General features: G+C 32.1%; 1 protein-coding gene across 1 annotated transcript; it reads left to right on the top strand.

Annotated features, from left to right (window-relative positions):
• Positions 1–11754: 11754 nt before the first annotated feature.
• LOC120082557 (GDSL esterase/lipase At5g45960) lies at positions 11755–23017 on the top strand. The gene is made up of 4 exons (XM_039037786.1): positions 11755–12390; positions 14761–14994; positions 22092–22365; positions 22456–23017. Exons 1-4 carry the CDS (start codon positions 11947–11949, stop codon positions 22653–22655), a joined length of 1152 nt encoding a protein of 383 aa, XP_038893714.1. The 5' UTR covers positions 11755–11946; the 3' UTR covers positions 22656–23017.
• Positions 23018–23272: the final 255 nt, after the last annotated feature.

Raw genomic sequence — 23272 nt, 5'->3', positions numbered from 1 at the left:
GCTAAAAAAATATATATTGTTTCTTCATTTTTGTTTTACTGCCTTCTGTTTTTATCATAATATTTGTTAATAATTTTTTTTTTTTATCATTCTATATTATTACAAAATGGTGGGGCTTTTTTTTTTCACTGTTCCCACTCATTCATTTACTTCTTATTTAATGTAATAAATAATTCTTTTTAACTTGAAGAACACGGTAATATTTCACTAGAATATATGTTATAAAATTGAGGAGTACAATCGAAATATGATATGAAAAAATATAATATAATAATATTTTTATATAATAATAAATAAATAAAAACTAAAATTATAAAATTTGACTATGAAGATTTTTAATGGAATTTTGTGTGGATTTCTCATCAATGGTATATCATTTTAAGATCCACCAAAGGTCACTATTTATAAGCAAAGTAGCAAGTAGGATGTGTACTTATATGGGCACCAAACATGAATTAAGGTATATGAACAACATGAATGGTGACACGTGGTCTTTAGGACACTAACCAATGGATCTATTTTTTATTACAATATTCATAATAACATATACTTTATTTGATTTTACAAATCAACCCTCAATAAATGAATGCGATTATTTATTTCACTGAATTTGTTGATTAATTAGTAATTAACTAGTTTATTAAGATTAATTGTATCAGGTTAATTAGTACAAAACATTATTTTTCAATTATCATATTTAATTACTTATCGATTATTTATAATCACTTAATTATTTATTGTGATTAATTTTTTGGTACTTGTATTAGATAGTACATTTAGGGTTAATAATTAAGTGTATAACAAAATTTTATAGAACTGAAAATATAACAAAATTTATGAGTGATAGACTCTATCGTTGATAGATTCCTACCAACGATATAGTTTATCACTGATAGAATACTACTAGCATATGGTTTATCACGGATAGATTTTGAAAGCAAAATCTAAATATTACTTTATCAACAAATTCTTTTGTATTGTACTATATCTGCAAATACGTTGGGTGTAGTTGCTATTTGCAATTGTCCCTTAATTTCCAGTACTTCATTTGTTATCAATATATCATAATTATGAAACTTCCTTTTAGTATCTGTTATAAACATATCATATTTTTCTCTCATTTTTTTAAATTTTTATATAATATATTATTTATTAAAGAAAAATAATTTTAAATGACAGAACTGTTGAAAATATTTACAGCGAATAGCAAAATATCATAGTTTATCTACGATAGACTGCGATAAACTACAATAGACTATTATCTGTGTCTATCATGACACAAATAATAGTCTTTTGCGATCTCATAGATAGACAACAAAACTTGCTATATTTGTAAATATTTTGGTTCATTTTCCTATATTTGAAAATATTCCTTTATTAAAATATATTTTCTTATATTATTTCATTAAATTTAAATTACTAATATACTCAACTTATTAATGAAAAATAATTAAGTATTAACTTATAATTTGTTGGGTTGTATGTCCTAAAACTCGCAGTTTGTAATATTAAATATATTCTATTTGCAATAAAGAAGTTATTAAGGTTTATTCAATAAAACTATTATTGAATGTGTAAATTACACTTGTAAAGACTAATTCCAATAAACTAAGATACATGACTATTACATGAGTACTTGGACTTTATGTGGCGACATGAGAATGGATCAAGTTCGAGTAAATAGTCAGAACGGTCTATAGTATACGAATAAGGTTGGGTACCTTATTCTGGTAACACTATTGGATGCGGCCTATTTTGTATCTAGTATAAACGATGTGATCCTGAATCGTTCACGTTGAGACATACAAGTGAGGGTGTCCTATGCAATGAGCTTGTGTAAGACCGGACCAAGAAACAAGTTACTCTTATTTTATAACATTGTTTACTATTTAAGACTAACTATTTCAAAGTGATGACCTAGGTAACTTGACCTTAATTCTGAGCTAACTATGAACTACTATTTATTCCATATTATCCTTAGATTTGCATGAGTGAGGGTAGGCTCAACAGCGCCAGCTGAATAAACCTCCCATTTCAGGGGTAAGATCGGGTAGATAGCTGGGGATATAGGGTGCAAGACGGAATTCACTTTTGCTCCCTTTTAAGGTTAGTAGTAAGGTTGTTCTCTTAAGTATTGATTCCAGGTTTTGAACAAAGGGCCACACCCTCTCATTAGCCCAAGAGGGATTCAATTTAGTGATTGGATCACAAACAAATTATTCATTAGAGGATCAGTAGAACTTAAGGAGCAAGATGTAATCTCAGGGGTAAAACAACATTTGACCCAACTATTATTACGAACAACCTATGAAGGGTTGACTTACTAATTATGGTTAAATCAAGTGGATAGAAATATATCTACAGTGAGGGGAGTGCAACTATTGGGCTTTAGTGGAGTGATCCAGTAGTTAACGAATTTTGATTAATTCAGTTTAGAAAGTTTAGTCAATTAATCTCAGATCTTTGAAGGTCCGTTAGGTCCCTCTACTAGCTCACAAATGAAATAAACCTTAGAACAAAGAGATAGTTTAATTTGAAACATTTAGATTCGAGTTAAGAGAATTAGTGATTATATACGATATAATTACATGTTTAATTATTGAATTAAACGTAATTGGAGAATTGAATAAATATTTAAATTTAATTTAAATATTGATTACATGAATAGGGATTCATGATTGTGGAATTTGTGGTATAAATGATTTAATGTTTGATATTAAATTATTTTTTATTAATTATTTATTTGAATTAATTATATTTAAAATTAATTATTTGAATTAATTTTACTTAAAATTAGAAAGTTGAATTTTATGGAAATTCAAATATTTAAATTCATTTTTAGTTTTAATTTTCTGTAATTTTAGTTGAATTTGTAAATTAAAATTGGAAATTTCATTTTAAGTGGGTTTATCCACATTTGAAAATGGGACAATAGCAAATCCCACCATTTTGCACAAGTAGGTGCTGTCAACGAGGTGCACAATCTGATTGCATGAAGGAGATGATCAAAAACCCAGTCCTTCAGCTGAAAGGAAGAGATAGGACATTGAATTTTTCCTAGGTTTTTTAATGAAGAAGTTCTTCATTACATGCATAAAAACCAGTCTTTTCCTTCTCTAAAATTCCCAAGTTTTAGCTCATCTTGATTTCCACAAATCAACCTAAGGTCCAAGAAGCAGGGAAGATAAAATAGTGGTCTACAAACTTTTAGATTGAAGATTGAAGCTGAATTTGAAGGTTGAAGTCTTCAAAGGTGAGTTTTTTTTTTTTTTAACTCTCCTTTTACACTATGAACATGCTTCATTAGTTGTTAAAATTGATGATTAGGAGTGCTTAATGATCCTGATTTCTTCCGCTAATTGCATGCTAACTCCATCAATTGGTATTAAAGCATGATTTAAGCACTCAATTCGTGTTAACTTTACCAATGTGTGAATCTTGCCTTGAAGGTAAGATGACTAAACGACCTTTTACTAGAAAAGGTTATCGAGCCAAAGAGCCTCTTGAGTTAGTACATTTTGACCTCTGTGGTCCTATGAATGTGCGAGTCCGAGGAGGTTATGAGTATTTTATCAGTTTTACTGATGATTACTCTAGGTATGGGTATGTTTATTTGATGCAACGGAAGTCTGAATCCTTTGAAAAGTTCAAAGAGTTCAAGGCTGAAGTTGAAAATGCATTGGATAGACGGATTAAAATACTTTGATCAGATCGAAGTGGAGAGTTTTTGGATTCAAGATTCCAAGATTATTTGATAGAACATGGAATCGTTTTTCAACTCTCAGCGTCGAGTACACCTCAGTATAATGGTATAGCGGAGAGGAGAAACAGAACCTTGTTGGACATAGTTCGTTCGATGATGAGTTATGCTTCCTTACCGGACTCATTTTAGGGTTTTCTACGGTATATACACTCAAATGTGTTCCTTCCAAGAGTGTTGCAAGAATACCTCTGGAGTTATGAAACGGGCGTAAAGCTAGTTTACGTCATTTTCGCATATGGGGTTGCCCAACACATGTGCTTGAGGCTAATTCCAAGAAGTTGGAACCACGGTCAAGGTTATGCATCTTTGTAGGCTACCCCAAAGGTACAGAGGGGGTTATTTTTATGATCCGTCAGAAAATAGGGTGTTTGTTTCCCTGAACGCTACTTTCCTAGAGGAGGATCATATTAGGGAGCACAGTCCACATAGTAAAGTCGTGTTATGTGAGCTTTCCAACGAAACTACTGAAACTTCAAAAAGAGTTGTTAAAGGGCCTGCTTCATCAACAAGAGTTCTTGATGATAGTTCATCTAGTAGGTCAGTTGCACCTCAAGAGTTGATGGAACCTCGACGTAGTGGGAGAGTTGTGAACCCACCCGTTTGCTATCTGGGTTTCACGAAAATCCTGGCTATGGTAGCCGATGACGACGTTGAGGATCCGTTATCTTATCAGAAGAAAATGGAGGATATAGACCAGGACGAATGAGTCAAAGTCATAAATCTTGAGATGGAGTCGATGTACTTCAACTAAGTATGGGATCTTGTAGATCAGCCTGATAGGGTAAGATCTGTTGGGATTGGTGTCCTAATTTTCTCGGAGTCTCGTTGTTTTGTAAAGATACACATTGTTTAAAGAATAAAATAAGTGTTATTTAATTCTGGCATTTTGATGCAGTGTTTTATGTAATGGAAATATGGATGATATGCGTTGATGGATTTGCATTGTGCACTCAAGTTTCCCCAGCGGAATTCAAGTGTAAATTTCTCTGAGTTTCCTGGTAAGTCCAGGGTCGAACACAGGGACTTATGAAAATAGATTGCGTTAATAATTTTGATGAAAATTTTGCGGTAACCGGGAAAATAAATAAAGTGTTGGTTTGTTGATTGTGTTGATTAAAAATAAATAAAAAATGCGGCGGAGTTTGAAAAGAGTTGGTAAACGAGAAATGCGATGAATATGCAATGAACGAATTGAGGAAGGTTTCGGCTAACACTCCCTAGAATGCGTTCATGCTTGCGATCATGCAACATGCATACAACAGTAAACCACCTCTTGGTGCGAATACCACGGCTTATAAGGCTAGAACGCATGCGATATATATGTGATAAATCTACAGGGTTTACACATAAACCTCTATTCCTATTTATGCGATGACAAAATGACATCCAGACAAATATGCGACCACATAATATCATTCTTATTCCTAGGATGCATGTGATGTAAGTTGATAAACAGAGCTTATCTCTAAGTCCCTATCTCTTGTTTATGCAAGCCTAATCTTGCTCTTTCGAGTCCAGATTCTAACCTAGCTCTCTCGAGACATTAGGTTTTTTCTTTCGACTCTCTCTCGAGTAACTCTAAAAGGTATTTTACACAGCATAAAACAAAACAATCGCAAGCAATGAACTTCCTAGGTCATGTTAGCTTAATTCTTCTCAACCCATTCAACTAGTTTAGTTACTCATGCATATTAAGAGAGTGAGCAAATGTAGAAATAGAACTTCCATTGAATAGATATGAAGATGAAGTACAAATAACAATGCAAGTATAGTAAAAAGCCTGGTAGAAATTTCTTGCTGCCAGGCGTTTATACTGTTTCTACTCGTGCTCTAAAGATAATCTCACTCTCGCGAGAGTCAGCCCGCTCTCTGCTCTTACGCCCCAAGTTCTCTCTCGAGTTTCCCTGGGTGATCTCCGACGCCACCATTCTTCTCTTGCTCCGCCTTAAAATGGAAAGGAAATTATGAACAGAAGCAACTGTTTGTAAAAACGATGAACCCCTTTTCTGAAGAATGAATTTGGTATTTATAGAGCATCCATGGTGAAAGACGGCTTCTCTCTCCCGGTTGTACAGATGGGACAGCTTTAATTCCTGATTGACGTGCCGAATGATTGTTACCGATAAAGCTGAATGTACTTTGTGATCGTTATCAACTGTCAACTTAATTTGGATTCGACTGTTATCAGCTTTCTGTCCCATCGCTCTTAATTGGTCTTTCACCCAGATGCGCCCACCTTGTTGCGCTGACCAAGTTACGGCGATCCTTCTCGGATGAATGTTTGCGAGCACGATCAATGCAAAGCCTTGCGGTGAAGTTGCGCTCGACCAATGAATTCCTATGATTGCAATCTTTGCATTGCGTTAACGCATATTCTGCACAAAAATATAAAAATCAATAGTTCTAATGCGCTAAACACATGCGACTGCAATATTACGAAATTGATGCTTAATGGACGCAAAGTAATATATTTCATATACGCAATCCAACATTTTTTAAGAACTTAACACTATGATAACGTGCATTTACACCCCACTCGCTTTAGGACAAGTGGGAGATTTTTGGGGATGATGCCCTAAAGTCTCGTGTCTTGTGGTTTGTAAACACAGTTTGTACGAACGCTTGTGATGTATAATATATGATATTTTCTTCACTACTTGACTTTGCACATTAGAGGTTTTATTTGACTTAAGCATGTATGTGGTGACATACAAGTGGATCATGTCTTAAACGATAACCAAAATGGTCTGTAGTATATGGATAAATGAGGGAAACCTTATCCTGGTAACGCTACGGATGTGGTCCGCTTTGTGGAATAGTTACAAGTGTTGTGACTTGCTACAGATGGTCTGATCCTAATCATTCGTGTGGGGACATGCGAACCAGGGCGTTTTATACAAAAAGTTTGTAATGTTCAAGTTTTATACAATAACCTTGAATATTTACTGTGATGGATAATTCATTATTGCACATTTAATATTTAAATTAAATAACTAATTAATTACGAGATTTTAGGGCATAAATTTCAACAAAGTCGACTAGGTTTCTCCATTTAGTTACACTACAAGAAAAGAAGTTCCCCCGATGCCTAAATCCATCGTCGAGAGCTCGATCGTCGGGAGATAGGGCCTCTCTCGACAACGTAGGAACTCTCGACATAAGGGCCCTCGACGAATAAATCACCGCATCGGGAGATAGGACCTATCTCACGATGTGCTAAGAGACCGTCAGAAGATAGGTCTTATCTCCCGATGCGATGAGTTATTCGTCGGGAGTTCCCTAGGAACTCCCAACAGCCATTGATAACTGTCAGAAGATCTAATCTGGTATATGCCCAAATCGCAGCCTCTCTTTAATAACTTGTAGAAATACAAGTTATTTATGGTACTCGATATTGCGACCAAAAGTTAGTAATTATGCACCAATTGTATGAAATTAGCCTAGTATTACAATAATTATAAATGTTTGTGATTACACCCACTAACACCAAAAAGATGGAAGACAAGCCGAACTTTACTCTGCTTTGCAGGAGACCAAGTCACCGCTTGCGCTCAAGGCTCACGAGAGACTAATCAATGCATCTCTATCACATTGCCCCCGTCAATCAACAATGACGAGACGATTACAGCAATGACGGTGCAATGCGATAGTCGATCCAAGAGTTGTGCTTCAACCGCATGCGGTAATAAAAATAAACATCGCATGCGAACCTATGATCGAAAGATGCAGCTGAGCAACGCAAGAGCGGAGGATTGAGACACGTATACAACTAAAGGTTGTGCAGAATTGACGGTCTTATTGCATAACAGAAGGAATAATATCCCTCCATCTTCGAAATTACCATAACCATGAGTGGGGACCACAAGGCTGGAGTCAAAGATCTGCACCTATAAATACCACATTAATTTCAGAGAAAAGATGTGCTACTTGATACGGGGCTAAGTGCTGCTAGATTGTAGAGAAAAGGTTGAGCTGAGTGCTTAAGAGAAGAAATCTAGGAAGAAGACGAGATAAGGCCGAGAGGTGAATCTCATATCTAACCTGCCATACACCCAATCGGAAGCTCTGTGGAAAGATCCCTGCCACCGATAGAGCAAGCCTGAGAAGGAAGCTCTTCCTACCATCAAATTCGTCCTATCCGGCAAGTAGATCTCCATCGAATCAGTGCTAAGACATTGGCACTTGTTTGTATTTGTTTTATCTCTCTTTCATTGTGTATTTCATGTTTTCTTTATCTCTTCATTCACACACCATGTATCAAACACTTAGTAGAAATATTAAATGTTTCGATAAATTCCATTTACCATTTTCTGTCTATTTCCGTTCACCCATCCATCACTTTCTTCACAATGTCTCTTAACCCCCTGATGAGTAATATGAATCACTAAGAACTTAATTTGTATTAAAGATATAAAATACGTTTAGCTAAAGTATGCTAGACGGCATCTTCACCTGTGAGAGCAGCAGTGAAGGTGTCATTCTGATCTATCGAGAGAAGGTCAGAAGAATACGTTAACTAAAGCGAGTAGTATTTCCAAATATGGAAGCAACCTTGCGTTCATTACGCTAGTCTCTGTTTCGCCACAGACATGTGGGAGCGCGGCCGATCACTGAGAGGTGTACGCCAAGAGAAGAGCAGAAAAGTATTTGTACCTTCAATCCAATTAAGAACTTGCGTTGTTTGTATTATTTGTCTTTCTCTTTCTATTGTGTTCATAAGACCTGTCACCGCATCCCATGTCTTTACATAACTTTCACAGCCAGCCTTAATCCCGGCATCTTGTATATGAAGTCTGTATCTTGTATCATCTAGCTTAGGTTTACTGTATTTTTATGTTTTTATCGCATCTTTACTGCTTTCCTTTATTTTATTGCAATTTATATACTTATACAAACTCATTTTTAAAGATTGAAAACCTAGTCGCATATATCATGAACGTACCGCAATAACCTAAATCATTCCCCGTATTCGACCTCGGATCACACCAAGAAACTTGCAGTGGAATTACACTTGGTTCCATCGTAAAGAAACTTGTGACAACGCATGGCATACTACATGAATATTCATAATTAACGCATAACTAGAAGTAGTATTGCATCATTGTGAGCAATTTATGTCATCAATTCAAACCCGTTACACTCTTCTTCCCCATTAACCCTAATTTGAAACCCTAGCTTGTCTCGCCTGCTTTGTTGTTCGCCTGCCATTGATTTGTTCACGTCTCTTCGCCATTCGCGTGCCTTGCCATTCTTCATCCTTCGTCATTCGCAAATCTCCGCTCGTCCATCGTTCGCAGATCTCCGCTTGTCTGCCGTTCATTTCCTTTCGCGTGCCTTCGCCGTTCGCAGATCTCTATCTTTCATTTCGCAAATCTTTGACGTTTGCGTGTCGTCCACCTCTACAGTGTCTTTCGCAAGCTTTCAACAGGTTCGCCCACATCCCTTTCATTTCCTTTCTCTTATTTTTCGAATTCAAGCCATTGTTTCATTTCTCATCAATTTGAAATCTAATTACTATTGCTTTGATTTATGGTCATTTAGCATCTATCTCTCTTGTTGTTCTTTAAATTAAATCTAATGTTTCTAGCATAGAATTTTGTATTTCCTTCCTTGTTGCCCTAATTGAGATTGGCCCATTTTATTACGTTACAATTTTTGCAATTTGGTGGATTGTGGATGTTATTGTGAATTGTGGATTGTGGATTGTGGATGTTACAATTTCTACAATTTGGTGGATTGTCTTTTTTTTCCTTTTAGTTCTTAAGGTTAGGGATTTAGTGACTTGTTTGACTAAAACTAATTAAAAATATATTTCAAATTTACCATGATGTTTGTGTATATGACTAAAACTTCTATTGAAAATTTTATGAACATTTAATCATCACTCTTCTTAAAAGTTATCTCATGGTCTCTAATGATGAGCATGGATAGGAAATTGGTTTTAGAAGTTAATGATTTTCTTGAGTTTTCTTTCTGAAGCCTAAAATTTTCTTGAGTTCTAATAATTGTATAAAGCAGTTCAGTCTGGCTAACCTGAATCAACTATTCAAGGCAGTACTTGTAAAAGACTTGTATGTTCTCTCTTATAGGATATGACAATAGTGTGTTAATTTATTAAGAGAGCTTAAAGGTATTCTTCTCAAAAGATAAACATGAAGAGGTGGATATTCAAACTGATATTCAAACTGACAATAGTGTGTTCATTTGACGATGTAAGGGACCGTTAGGAGTTCTTGTCTATAAAAGATTATGACATTTGAATGTTTTTGTTTTATTGTAAGATGTTGTTCGGAGATGAGGTTGGACAATTGTTCAAGATGCTGTGTTCCAGACGTTGTTTTCTTTTTTGTATTTATTGACGTTGTTTTCATTTTATTTCTTCCATGTATTTCTGAAAACAAATTTCTTTTATTTAGTATCGACTTTGTTTTATTGTAGGATCTTATAACTTTTCATTTATTTGTTATAGGATGGTCTTCATTTTCTTTGTTTTATTTATTATGTGAATCTGTTTGAGTTGGTTAATGATGTTTTATAGGTTATTCAGATCAATTTTTTTAAAAAAAAATACAAATTACAAATTAAAAATAAAATAAAAGCAAATATTCAACCAGGAACTCCACACATATTTTAGCACGTCGGGAGTTCCCATAACTCCCGACGAATAAAACAGGTCGTCGGGAGTTCTAGAACTCCCGATGCATAGAGTAGCGCGACGGAAGTTCTAGAACTCCAGACGCATAAAACAAGCCGTCGGTAGTTGTTCTAGGAACTCCCGACGCGCTATTCTATGTGTCGAAGTTCTAGAACAACTCCCAACGGCCTATTTTATGCGTCGGGAGTTCCTCTCCTGACGAATTTTTTCCGACCAAACTCCCGATGATTCATTTTTCGTCGGGAGAAGTGTGATTTCTTCTAGTGTTAATGTAGTTGTGACACAAACTTTGTAGAAAATAAACATATTACACTATTTTGAGGCTGAGTTAAATACTTTGTTGTTAGTGCTTGGTTCATAATCTAAAAACATAAATTTTAAATCAAGATGTCCAATAAAGAAAAACAGAGTTGTTCTAATTTTGTATATATATTGCATGCCAATTAAAGCCTTAAGCTCTCCTACATGTGATCTAAGTAAGATATCTTCAAATGATCTACGTTTTCGATATAGTGACTCAATGATCTATGTTGTTGAATGATCACATGATATCATATCTCCAATTATACGGGCCAAAGACATCCAAATCATCCTCTCTTTTTTTTCTCACGATAATTTATCTTTCTATTTTAATAAATTTACAAATAAATTAGATACTACCATACAATGAATCCAATAATGCTATATATCTATATATGCTTATTTATTTATTTTTCTCTTAAAAAAATATCACATATTAATCTCGATAGGAAGATATGTAACTTAATTTAATAGTAGAAATATCTTAATTATTAATTTATATAGAACTTTTAGAAATATTTTTTAATATAGATTAAATGACAATATTTAAAATGTCGACGCCAATAAAAATATCAAGATCTTAATTTAACAAAAAAAATATCAATAGAAATATCGATAAAAATACTGATATCGATGGATATTTTAAAAATATATATAAAAATAAAAAAATAAAAAAATAAATTTAATCTAGTAAATAAATATTTTATGGTTTTAAATAAGTAAACATATCTATTGTTTATATTATATTCACATTAATGATATTTTATTATTTATTTTCTTGTTTTGTAAATTTTTCTACGATAGTGATTAATCTCATGTCGACGTCAAATTAATAAAAACGTAAAAATATTGATATGTGAACGAAGATTTAATACAATGAAGTAAAATCAAAATTTTGAAATTGATATTGACAAAAGTTTTAATTCATGCTCACATGTTACAAATGATTTTCAAAAGAAAACCCAAGGGGAAGGGAAATAGCAAAATTGCATGATATATCCTCAAACTTCCACCATAATAACAACTAACAATATTCTAAGGCTAACTAATATTCAACAGTTATCAAATCAGCACCAGTTCCAATAAATTAAAAGGCTGACCAAAAGGGCAGTTTGGTCATAAATACACACAAAAAAGGTCCTAATAAAAACAGAGGAAAACCAGTTTTCTGATTCAGTTTGAATTGGATTTTTTGATTCCACAATTTCTATTTCCTCTAGAAACTGACATGAATCAACACCCTCGTTTTTCCCATTTTGCCCTCATCCTCATCCTCTTCCTCTTCCTTCTCCATTTCCCTACATTCTTCTACAAATCCCAAGCTCTGACAAACGGCGGCCGGCATACTAAAGCTCCTACCACCAACTCCTCCTCGTCGGTGGCGGCACTTTTGGTGTTCGGAGATTCCACCGTCGATCCCGGTAATAATAACTTCGTTCCTACCATTTTTAGAAGCAATTTTCCTCCTTATGGCAAAGATTTCCCCTTCCATATCCCCACCGGAAGATTCTCCAATGGCCGCCTGAGCACCGATTTTATAGCTTCCTACTTCGGAGTGAAGGATTATGTTCCGCCGTATTTAGACCCGACGCTTAGCATCGAGGATTTAATGACGGGCGTCAGTTTTGCCTCCGCAGGTTCCGGGTTCGACCCCCTCACGCCCAAAGTTGGGGTACGTACACCCTTCAACTCCTCTCTAATTAAATTTGTGCCCCTAAATTTTGTATTTTGAACTAATAATTTTATCAATTTATTAATTTACACTCTCCTAAATTTTTATAAACGTAGAGCTTTAATGTAAATTGATATTTTGTTCATTTTCTATTATTATTAAAATTAAAAATTTTGAATTCATGTCAATTAGTGTATTAATACCAACCTAATTAGTTTTTTATTTTTTTAATCTTTGCGTATGATTTTTGTTTTTTTTTTCATTTCTTTTTAAAATGGTGAAGATATTTGGTTGTGAGGGTGAATTTACTTGATAGGAACTCCTCTGAGGTTGTCTGAATTTTAAAGGTCATTTTTCTACTGCATTAATTATGGATATTGCAGTGAAGCTACTACCTACTCACTCATTGGTTGTGCTTGCATATATATATATATATATAAACCTTCCACTATATATAAAAGGACTTAAGTGCTGTGTAGGCAACATCTAATCGTTGCTTTAAAAAGAAATTACTGTCCCAACATAGGTTTTGTATACGAATTTGATGTTCTTTGAAATAATTAGCTACTGTCTTTGTTGGGAAAAAAAAAAAAAAAAAGTCTATTCTCACCAATTATTATTATTATTATTTTGCTTAATGATTAAAGTGAATTATACAAAAATGAACTAAGATGTAAGTATGGTTCTTTTTTTCTTTCTTTCTTTCTTTTTTTTTTATATTGAGTAGACAAAATTGAAGGTTAAATTATAAATTTAGTTAGACTTCAAGTAATAGTTCCTCAAACTTTCAATCTTATGTCTAATAGTTCTTAGATAAAGTCGAAATCTTTTGAAAATTAATTAAATTATAAAATATAAATATTGAATTTTATTTAATAAAATTGACCTAAAAATTTAATTTTATATCTAATAGATCCATAAATTTTAATAAATTAAAAAAATTGTGAGATTAAAAATATAATTTAAATAATTTAGGCATACATAAAACTCCCAAAGTTGAATGTGTATATTTGAAACTCAACTAAAATTGAAACACATTTGTAGCTTTTCCTTTTCTTTTCTTTTCTTTTATTTTTTTTTAGGCAAACAAACCAATAAACAACCAAATCCAATCAATTACACCCTAATCTCTTATTCGCAAACAACGCCATATTTAGTATGGATCCGGGGAGTTCGTACCCGCCTCAACTTTATGATATATATATATATATAATTGACATAATATCAAAATTATTAGTTAGTCCAATGATATATTTACCTTTTAATCCCCTCTAAATGTAGGTTCAAGCCTCATTCACTATATTTATTTTTACTAAATTATATAAAGTTCTTAATCTAAATCCACCATGCTTACGAATGATGAAGAGTATAGTATTTAGAAAATATCTTTATAGCTCAGAGAGTGAATACCAAGTCTATTAAAGCATGGATAGATTTATTTTTCTCAACAAAGATATGACAAACAAGAAGTACAGTATTAACCGTGTTTACGACAAAAATAATAATAATAATGTTTTGAATGAGAACGCATCTCAATAAAGAAAGAATCCTTTATGCATAGTAAATTAATCACTTTTGTAGTTATTCTTTCCTAATATGGGCACTGCTTTAAAAGATGTGGGGTCTGTTAGTATTAAAAAAATATATTTATAAATACATAGCTGCAGTATTTTTTATTTTTTTGGTTTTATTACCATAGTAAGAATGTTTATTATGGTAATAATGTTTATCCAACTATCTTCATTTATTGCTTGTGATACGCATAAAATTAAATAATTACTCTGATAAGTAGACTTGTGTTCGATTATATATATAGTCATGTAAAGTAATTTTTTTAGTTCAACGATCGAGTTATGTTCGGATTAGCGGGTGGAGATTTGCTTTTAATTTTCTTGATAAACATTACTTTATCACATTAAAATGCATTGATCAGTCTGTGAGAAATGTGTTTTTTTTACTTTACACAACACCATTTTAGTTAATGACTTGTATAATGGGTTTTTTCATAAAAAATATTAAAATTAAATTATCATTTTAATCTTTTAATTTTTATTGAAATTGATTAAAGCATAACAATAATTTTCATAAAGAAAAACATAATATATGAATATATTTTCAAAATTTATAGTAACACAAAATGAAAAGTAAGATTTATCGAAATTATAGAGATTAAAATTAGAAATTTTAAAGTATGAAGATTAAAGTTGGATCGAGTAGAAAAAAATATTTTTTTAAAGAAAATATTAATAATGGATCGAAGATCGTAGAATGAGAAGTATTGAATTAAAAAGATAAGTATAAATTTATAAAATTGAGGAATTTGGAGGATATGGACACATTATCTTATAAATTTACGAATAATTATTTCAGAACGTTGTGTCGATAGCAGCACAAGTGGAGTATTTCAAAGAATACAAACAAAGATTGGAATCTGCAATTGGAAAGCAAAGAACCATAAATCATATAAAGAATACAGTGTTCTTTATCAGTGCAGCAACCAACGACTTTGTTATCACTTACTTCAATTTACCCCTTCGAAGAAAGACATTCACTCTCTCAGCTTACCAGCAGTTCATCATTCAACAAATCTCCCAATTTTTCCAGGTATAATTTACTCTATAACTTCACATTTATTCCTTTTTTTAAATACTATTAATTACGATACTATAATAACGTAATAAGAATAATCATCAGATCGATAATGATCATGAGATTGTTGATAAAAAAAAAAAATATCAACAATCTCACACTTAAAATTTAGTTGGGACGTCTAAAAGTTGACTCAATCACTTATAGATATTAAAATAAAAAAGAAAAGAAAGAATTAATTGGTATGTACAAATTTCATGAATGTCTTGTTATGCCGTTGATACTGTAAATGTATGTTTGTTGAATTTGTGGAGGTTAGGTGAGATGGTTATTGGTGAACAAAGATATTATATAATGAAAAATTACAAAGGCAAAAAGGTTATTTATTATTATCTTTTTTTTAAAAAAAAAAAAAGTTCACAGAAAATTATCAAAGCTAAACCTTTAAGGTATGTTTGGACGAGTTGTGAACTCCACTCCTGTTTGGTCTAAAAAAATTGTGGGTCTCACTATTAAAAATATCAATTTTATACCATGAGCTTCCAAAATTTATTATTCCCTAAACTTCATAACTTTTTTAAACTCATTATTCTACTAATTATTTCGAGCACTCCCTTCCTTAAAGGATATATATATATATATATATATATATATATTTTGGCACAAGGCTATATCTTAATGTTATGACATTAAAATGCACCATAAATGATTGTGGTGGGACAAAATTATTATTACTGAAGCTTTTTGTTATCATAATTAATGACTGAAAAAGAAAATGTAGTAAATAGTATAAAATAATGAAAGAGACATAAAAGGAGAGAGAGAGTTGGTTGAATTTAATATTGTGCGGGAGGTTGGATGAGAGCTCCTATTGCCCATTGCGAGGGATGATATAATTGAAACCGATGTGTAAAGATCATGTCAAGCTGGCGATTCTAAGCCCATCCCTTTTAATATTGTGCCTATTATTTTAAAACTTCAATATTCTGTAGCTTTTAAATTATTTTTTAATTAAAGTTTGATTATAAATTTAGTTTAGGTTCGTGTCGTTTTCAAATAGTACGTTTCCTGTGTTCATCAATTTTTTATTTGGTGTCGAATAGATTTTTGTCTTATTTTATATTTTTTTCAAACTTAAGAATTTATTATATCAAAATTGATAATTAAAAAAAAGTAGGAATTAGATTTGTAATTAATATTAATAGTATTATTTTAATTTTGAGTATAAAGGTGGTAGCTTGAGTAGGTAAGGTATGCATGAATAATGTAGAAATGTGCAAATTTCGAAATGATTGGACAGCCAATCCCACGTCCATGATAATATTATTATGTTTCAACTTTAAATTCCACCTGCCGGTTCGAACCAGAATAAATCCCTCTCATTCATTCTCATTTACTACCATTTATTCCTCCCATTATTTTGTAGGGTCGTCCCAAGGCCTCGAGTACAAGGGTAGTTTTATTGATAAACCTCTTAGCATAATTATTTTTAATCTATATTGAATAGATTAACTTTAGAATCATTTATGTTAAATTATCGAAGATAAATAACATACTAGATTTTATTATGATAGCTTCAAGATAACCATAGTTTTTCTTGACCAAAACTTCGAATGTCCTTAGTGGGACCTCTCTCTAGATGGGATTCAAGAAAGACCTTATTGTTTTGGTATGTTGGAGACCATAGCCCTAAGGTCTCTTTATATACTAATTTAATTAGGATTCTCATTAAACCCTAATTAACTAGGAATGAGCTTCTATCTATTAAGCAATTAGGAATCTTTGATCTTAATTAATTAGATCACATAATATGACCCAATCTAATAAAATAATCCAATGTCATCAAATATTTATACACATACATAGTTCATACTTTAATTATACATATTATTATTTAAATATATCTAACAATCTCCTACTTGGGCTATGCTTGTGTACTTAATGTAATTAAATCACATAAAATTTAAGCCCACATGAACAAGTTATTTCAATAATAGAATTCTCTTTTAGTTCAATCTGGGCCTTCTTCTGTATTATCACATAATCAAGGCGGCTTTTGTTACTATCCTTGTAACTAAACCTTCCTTGGTCACCGATTTCAACATAGATCAAGTATTGATGGATAGCATGGAAATTACATGTAAAGTGATCTAGATCATGCCTATTTTCAACTGGTCCAAATTCCTTAGTGAGATCATTCCTAAAAATTTTATGCTAAACTGCATGCATGATAAACAAGTTCATATAATAAAACATAAACCATCAATTTTATTCTATATAGAAAATAAATTAAGGTCAAAGAAAACTCTCAATAACAAACTTCCACTAAACCATGGAATTAGAAAAAGTGACTAACACTTGAGCAACATGCTCATGAAAAACTTTAGGTGGTAAAGCTGGATCTGCCACCATAGAGTTTGTTCTTATGTGTTTAATCGAAATTTGATTATTCTAAACTCTTTCTTTAACAACCAGAGACTTCAGGTCTACATGCTTTGACTTCGTATTGCTTATGTTGTTGTTGGAATACATCACTACCGACTTATTGTCACAAAATAATTTCAGTAGTCTTCTATGCCAACCACTATCCATAGTTCAACAACAAAATTGCACAACCATATTCCATGATTGAACGCCTCATAACATCCTATAAACTCCACAGCCATGGTAGAAAAAGCCATCAATGTTTGTTTAACATTTTTCTAAGATACAATTCCTCCAGCCAACATGAAGATATAGCCTGAAGTGATCGCAAAGTGTCTTGCCATCCAGCATAATCGGAATTAGAATACCCAATGATCTCCAAAACTTTTGATCTTAGATAACTGAGCATATGATCTTTTGTTCTCTGTAAATACCTCATACCCGTTTGGCTGTTTTCCAATGATCCATCCCTGGGTTGCTCAAATACCTACCTAACACTCCAACTATGAACGTTATATCTGGATGCGTACATACTTGAACGTACATTAGACTTTCAACAGTCGATGTATAGGAAACCTTCTACATCTCCTTAGTGTTGAGTATGGTCTTGGAGCATTAACCTAAATGAAATTTATCACCTTTCGCGACAGGGATATCTCTTGGTGCACAATCTTTCATGCCAAATCTACTAAAAAAAAAATTCAATGTAGTTCTTTTGTGACAATCTCAAAATACCTTGAGAATGATCTTGCAGTATTTCAATTCCTAACGCAAAAGAAACATCACCTAGATCATTCATCTCAAAATTCTTTTTGAGAAACCTTTTAGTGTCATGCAATAAACTTACATCATTACTTGCTATGAGTATGTTATCGACATATAACACCAAAAAGATTGATTTACTCCCACTGAACTTGGGATGTGTACAATCTTCCACTATATTCACTTCAAAACCAAATAAGGTTATTACTTCATGAAATTTATAATATTATTACCGAGGTGCTTGCTTGAGACCATAGATGGATTTCTTCAACTTGCAAACCATAGATTTTGAATTATCAGACACAGTTTTTTTGTTGCACTATATAAATCGTCTCATCAATGTTCCCATTAAAAAACGCAGTTTTTACATCTATCTGGTGTAGCTCTAAATCAAAGTGAGCTACTAGGTGTCATGATTACCCTGAAAGAGTATTTCAATGAAACTGGAGAGAAAGTTTCTTTGTAATCAATGTCTTCCTTTTGAGTAAAATTCTTTACAACAAGACGAGCCTTATATCTTTTCATATTGCCATGTGAATCCTTTTTGGTTTTAAATGTCCATTTACAACCTATGGGTTTCACTCCTAATGGCAATTAGACAAGTTCCCAAACGTCATTATTTTTTATGGATTTTATTTCCTCTTCCATAGCATTTATCCACTTTTGGGAGTTAGAACTTTGTAGAGCTTGTTGGAAGTTGATTGGATCATCTTCTATTACGCCTACATCATCCTGATGTTCTTGAAGAAATCCGATATAATAATCTGGAATTGCACTTCGTCTTTCTCCAGTGGATCTCCTTAGTGGCACTTCTTGAAGTTGTTGAGTTTTAACTTCAGGTTCAACAATGGGGACTTCAATGTTGTCTTGTTCTATAATTAGTTCAATAGTGAAGTCGAGAATTGGAGCATAAACATCATTTATAACCACATTAGGAAAAGAAACTAATTCATCTTCGAAAACAACTTTTCTTATGTTATCTTCCTCCTCTCCCTCTCCCCTCTAAATCTAGCATTTTCCATCTCAAACAATAATCTAGAAGTGGGGTCATAAAACTTGAAACCCAGAGAGCACTCAGAATGCCTAATAAAATAGAAATTAATAGTTCTTGAGTCTAATTTTTTTTTTTTTTTTGTTAGGCCTGTAAGGCTTCGCCTCAACTGGACAACCATATATATGAAGATGTCTAATACTAGGCTTCTTTCCTATCCACAGCTCATAAGGGATTTTAGTTATTGCTTTACTAGGTACTCTATTAAGGATATATACTACTCTCTTTAGTACCTCACCCTAGAGGGATTCTGGTAGAGAATAATGACTAATCGTACTTCTTACCATATCCTTAAGTGTTCTATTTCGTCTTTCCGCTACACTATTCATGTTGGGTTTGCCTGATGTAGTGTATTGCGTGACGATTTTACATTCCTCTAGGTATTTGGCAAAGGGCCTTAGACGTTGTTCATTTGATCCATCATATCTTCCGTAGTATTCACTCCCACAATCAGATTTGACAGTCTTAATTTCTTTCCAAGTTGAAGTTCAACTTCAGATTTGAAAGACTTGAACACATCCAAAGATTGAGACTTCTCATAAATTAAATATAGGTGCTCATGAACGTAATAAAATATTTTCGTCCATTCTAAGAAATCGTAGGGAATGGCACAAATGTCTGTATGTATTAGTTCTAAGACGTTTGAGCATCTGTTGGCACCTAATTTTATGTTTGTCTCTTTTCCCTTAATACATTCAACAAAAACGTCAAAGTTACTTAAATGAAGGGAATCAAGAATTCCATATGACATAAGTCTCTGAATTCTCTATTTAGAGATGTGACCTAAACACTTGTGCCATAACATATGGAAATTCTCATTTAATCTACAATTTTTGCCATATGAATTAGATAATAGGATTTTGTTAAATGAAGCAAAAGAATTAAACATATATATATTATCAATTAAAGAACAGGTACCAATAAGCTTGGAATCTTGAAAATGACTCCAAAAGAACAAAAAAACCAAATTTGTCCAAATTTGAAATAGAAACTAAATTCCGTCTAAATGACGGTACAACAAAAGTCTCATTCAAATCTAAATAACAATAAGTTTTTAAATGTAATCTAAAATTGACAATAGCTTCAACTAAAATTGCTTTGTCATCACTCACATAGATGAATCTTTCAATAAAAAAATAATGAGAAAAAACACAATATAATCTTTAACAAAATTCACCCAAATATTAATTAAATTTAAATTTAAACTACAACATGATCAATTAATCTTGAATCCACAACATGTTTGATCAAATTTAAATTTGAATCTAAAGCATGATTAATCAAATTTAAAATTTAAATTCACACTAATTTTAAAAAGGATCATTAATCAAACGTTAGATTCAAATTCACATAATCAATTAAGCATGAATCTACAACGTGACCAATTAAACTTGAATTTATAATATTATTAAGCAAATTAAAAAACTTAGATGCACAAAATTTCTAGATTTTAAATTTTTTTAAAAAAATCAATTTAAAAATTAAATTGAACTTTACTCAATTATCAATTAAGGGGAAAAAATAATAATCATAATGATGATACAAACTTCCAAGAATCACCGCCATAGTAGTAATAATAATAATAATAATAATCCTTCAATCGGTGAAGAACCCACCATAGCTGGCAAAATAAATTACCTTCAACTGAGATCCATTGCCGGCAACATATTCGACTGAACCCATTGCCGGCAAATGAATTGCCGGATTCCATGGCCGATTGACCAAGGGTTTTTGTTGTGTGAGATTCGTGCCGTGTGTTCCTGCGCAACAAGGGTTTCAATTTTTTTTAATACTTTTATTCTTTACAATTGAATCACAATACCAAAAAAACGAACATAACCTAACAATTCAACATAAAAACATAAAATTCATGCTTGTGTTAACATAATTACTTAAGTCAGCATTGAATAGATTAACCTTATGATCATTTATATCGAGGACTATAATTTTAAGGTATCTTTCTATACTAGTTCAATTACGGTTTCAACCTTAATTAATTATAAATGAGTTTCTACCATTAAGTTCATACTCATTCATTTAGAAATTTAAGACCTTAATTAATCAGATCACATAATAGAATCTAATCTAATAAAATAATTCACATATAGTTTATATTTTAATTATAATATTATTATTTAAATACATCTAATAAGATTAGCAGTAATTTTGCTTTTCGATCTCTAAATTTCAGATTTAGCTTTTTATTTCAACTCTAGACTATAAAATGTTACACTTTGAGAGAGCATTTGACTCATTCATTTTAAAAGAAATTATTATTGAAGTTTCTACATTTATCGAGAAACTTTATATTTTTCTCTTTGTATATTTATCGAGGAATATCGTGTTTATAGTTCTACAAGTCAAACACATACTTCCTTAAATTCAATATATTAATTCAAGATTTCATCACTCTAATCCAGTGCCACAAACTCTCCTTTATTTCTTTTAAGTTAATTAATAGATAGAGTATTTAGTTAATTAATAGATAGGAGGTCTCTCTATTTTTCGATTAGATATCGAGGAGAATACTTTTAATTCAATTATTATGGTTATTTTTTAAATTCAACTAGTAAGGGAGAAAATATTAAGTAGCATTTTTCAGGTAAGTAAAAGATAGTTAAAAGGGCAATATGTGAAATTTAACAAAATTAGAAGGATTAAATTGAAACTTCAAAATATTAGGAAGCAAGTTAAAATCAGCCAGGATTACATTAAAATTCTTAAAATTACAGGGATTAAATTGAAAGCCATTTGTGAAATCAAATTAACTATTGATTTATAATTGTAATTAAAATTTGTTTGAAACAAAAATAAAATTAAAATCAAAATCATAAGAGTAAGAAACAACAACTGATGGGCTTGTTATACTTTGCAGGCCTTATGGGCCGAAGGAGCAAGAAGAATCGTGATGCCGGGGTTAGCGCCGATGGGATGCTTGCCGGTGGTGATAACGCTATATTCCAGCAACGCCTTCCTCGAACGCGGCTGCATCGACCGCTACTCCGCCGCCGCCAGAGACTTTAACGCTCTTCTCCAAGCCGAACTCCTCTCTTTACAGACTCGTCTCTCTCAAAAATCCCCCACTTTCATCGCCTACATCGACGCCTACGATCGCGTCACCGAAATCATCCGCAACGTCGGAAAATCCGGTGAGTATTTCTTTATGGCTTGTCTCTTCTTTAAAATTGAATCGGAGGGAATTATGTTGGTGGATTGAAATGGGTGAATCTGAATTTTAGGGTTTGAAAAAGTGGATGTTGGGTGCTGTGGAAGCGGGTACTTGGAGATGTCGCTGCTTTGTAATTACAAATCACCGGTGTGCCCTGACGCTGACAAGTATTTGTTTTTTGACGCGATTCATCCGACGGAGAAGTTGTATTACAACCTTTTTCAGGCTGGAATCCCGGCGTTTGATTATGTCACCAGAGATTTGCGTTGATTTTGTTTTGAAGTTTTACCATTCTTATTTTTTAAAGGAAAAAAAAAGTATTTTATATATATATATATATATTACAAATATATATTTTTTAAAAGCGTATTATATTACAATGAACAACGAATATGATTTAAGTTGGAATAGTGGCTGTAAAAATATATATAAAAAAAGAGTCGGGTATAGTGAGCATAACTCACAAGTAATTGAATGCTTCAAAATTTTGGAAGATATTTTAGAGAACATGAAATGTATGGTTTGAATTTTCCTATCCATTGTAGTCGAGAATAACTATTTATACTTGGATCTTGACTCTCATGTCTGTTGTATTGAAAGATAAAGAATAATATTAAATTTTTTTTTTGTTATTATAATAATAGTGTATTGATATATTTAAATTTTATTTTCAAACTTTTCAAGTCTCATATCTAAATTTTTGTTTTTTTTTTTTTGGAAATATATTTTTTTTTAAATTTAAGGTTAGTATCTATTTGGATTATTTGAAAAGAAATGGTCTGTGAACTAAATTTGATTGTTAGTTGACTAATGAAAAAGTGATTTTAAGTGAGGTCTCCATCTTATTAGTTTTATATCGTTTATTTTATTTTATTTGTTGGATGAGT

Source organism: Benincasa hispida, chromosome 8 (genome assembly GCF_009727055.1).
Source record: "Benincasa hispida cultivar B227 chromosome 8, ASM972705v1, whole genome shotgun sequence".
NCBI classification, from domain to species: domain Eukaryota; kingdom Viridiplantae; phylum Streptophyta; class Magnoliopsida; order Cucurbitales; family Cucurbitaceae; genus Benincasa; species Benincasa hispida.
This window is presented reverse-complemented; position numbering and strand designations above follow the sequence as displayed.

What these genes read in the sequence shown, in the direction of transcription:
- LOC120082557 (XM_039037786.1), top strand. Translation starts at nt 11,947, where the DNA reads ATGAATCAACACCCTCGTTTTTCCCATTTTGCCCTCATCCTCATCCTC. An exon ending in CCCTCACGCCCAAAGTTGGG is followed by an intron (nt 12,391 to 14,760) that starts GTACGTACACCC and finishes TAATTATTTCAG; the next exon opens with AACGTTGTGTCGATAGCAGC. An exon ending in CCGCAACGTCGGAAAATCCG is followed by an intron (nt 22,366 to 22,455) that starts GTGAGTATTTCT and finishes TCTGAATTTTAG; the next exon opens with GGTTTGAAAAAGTGGATGTT.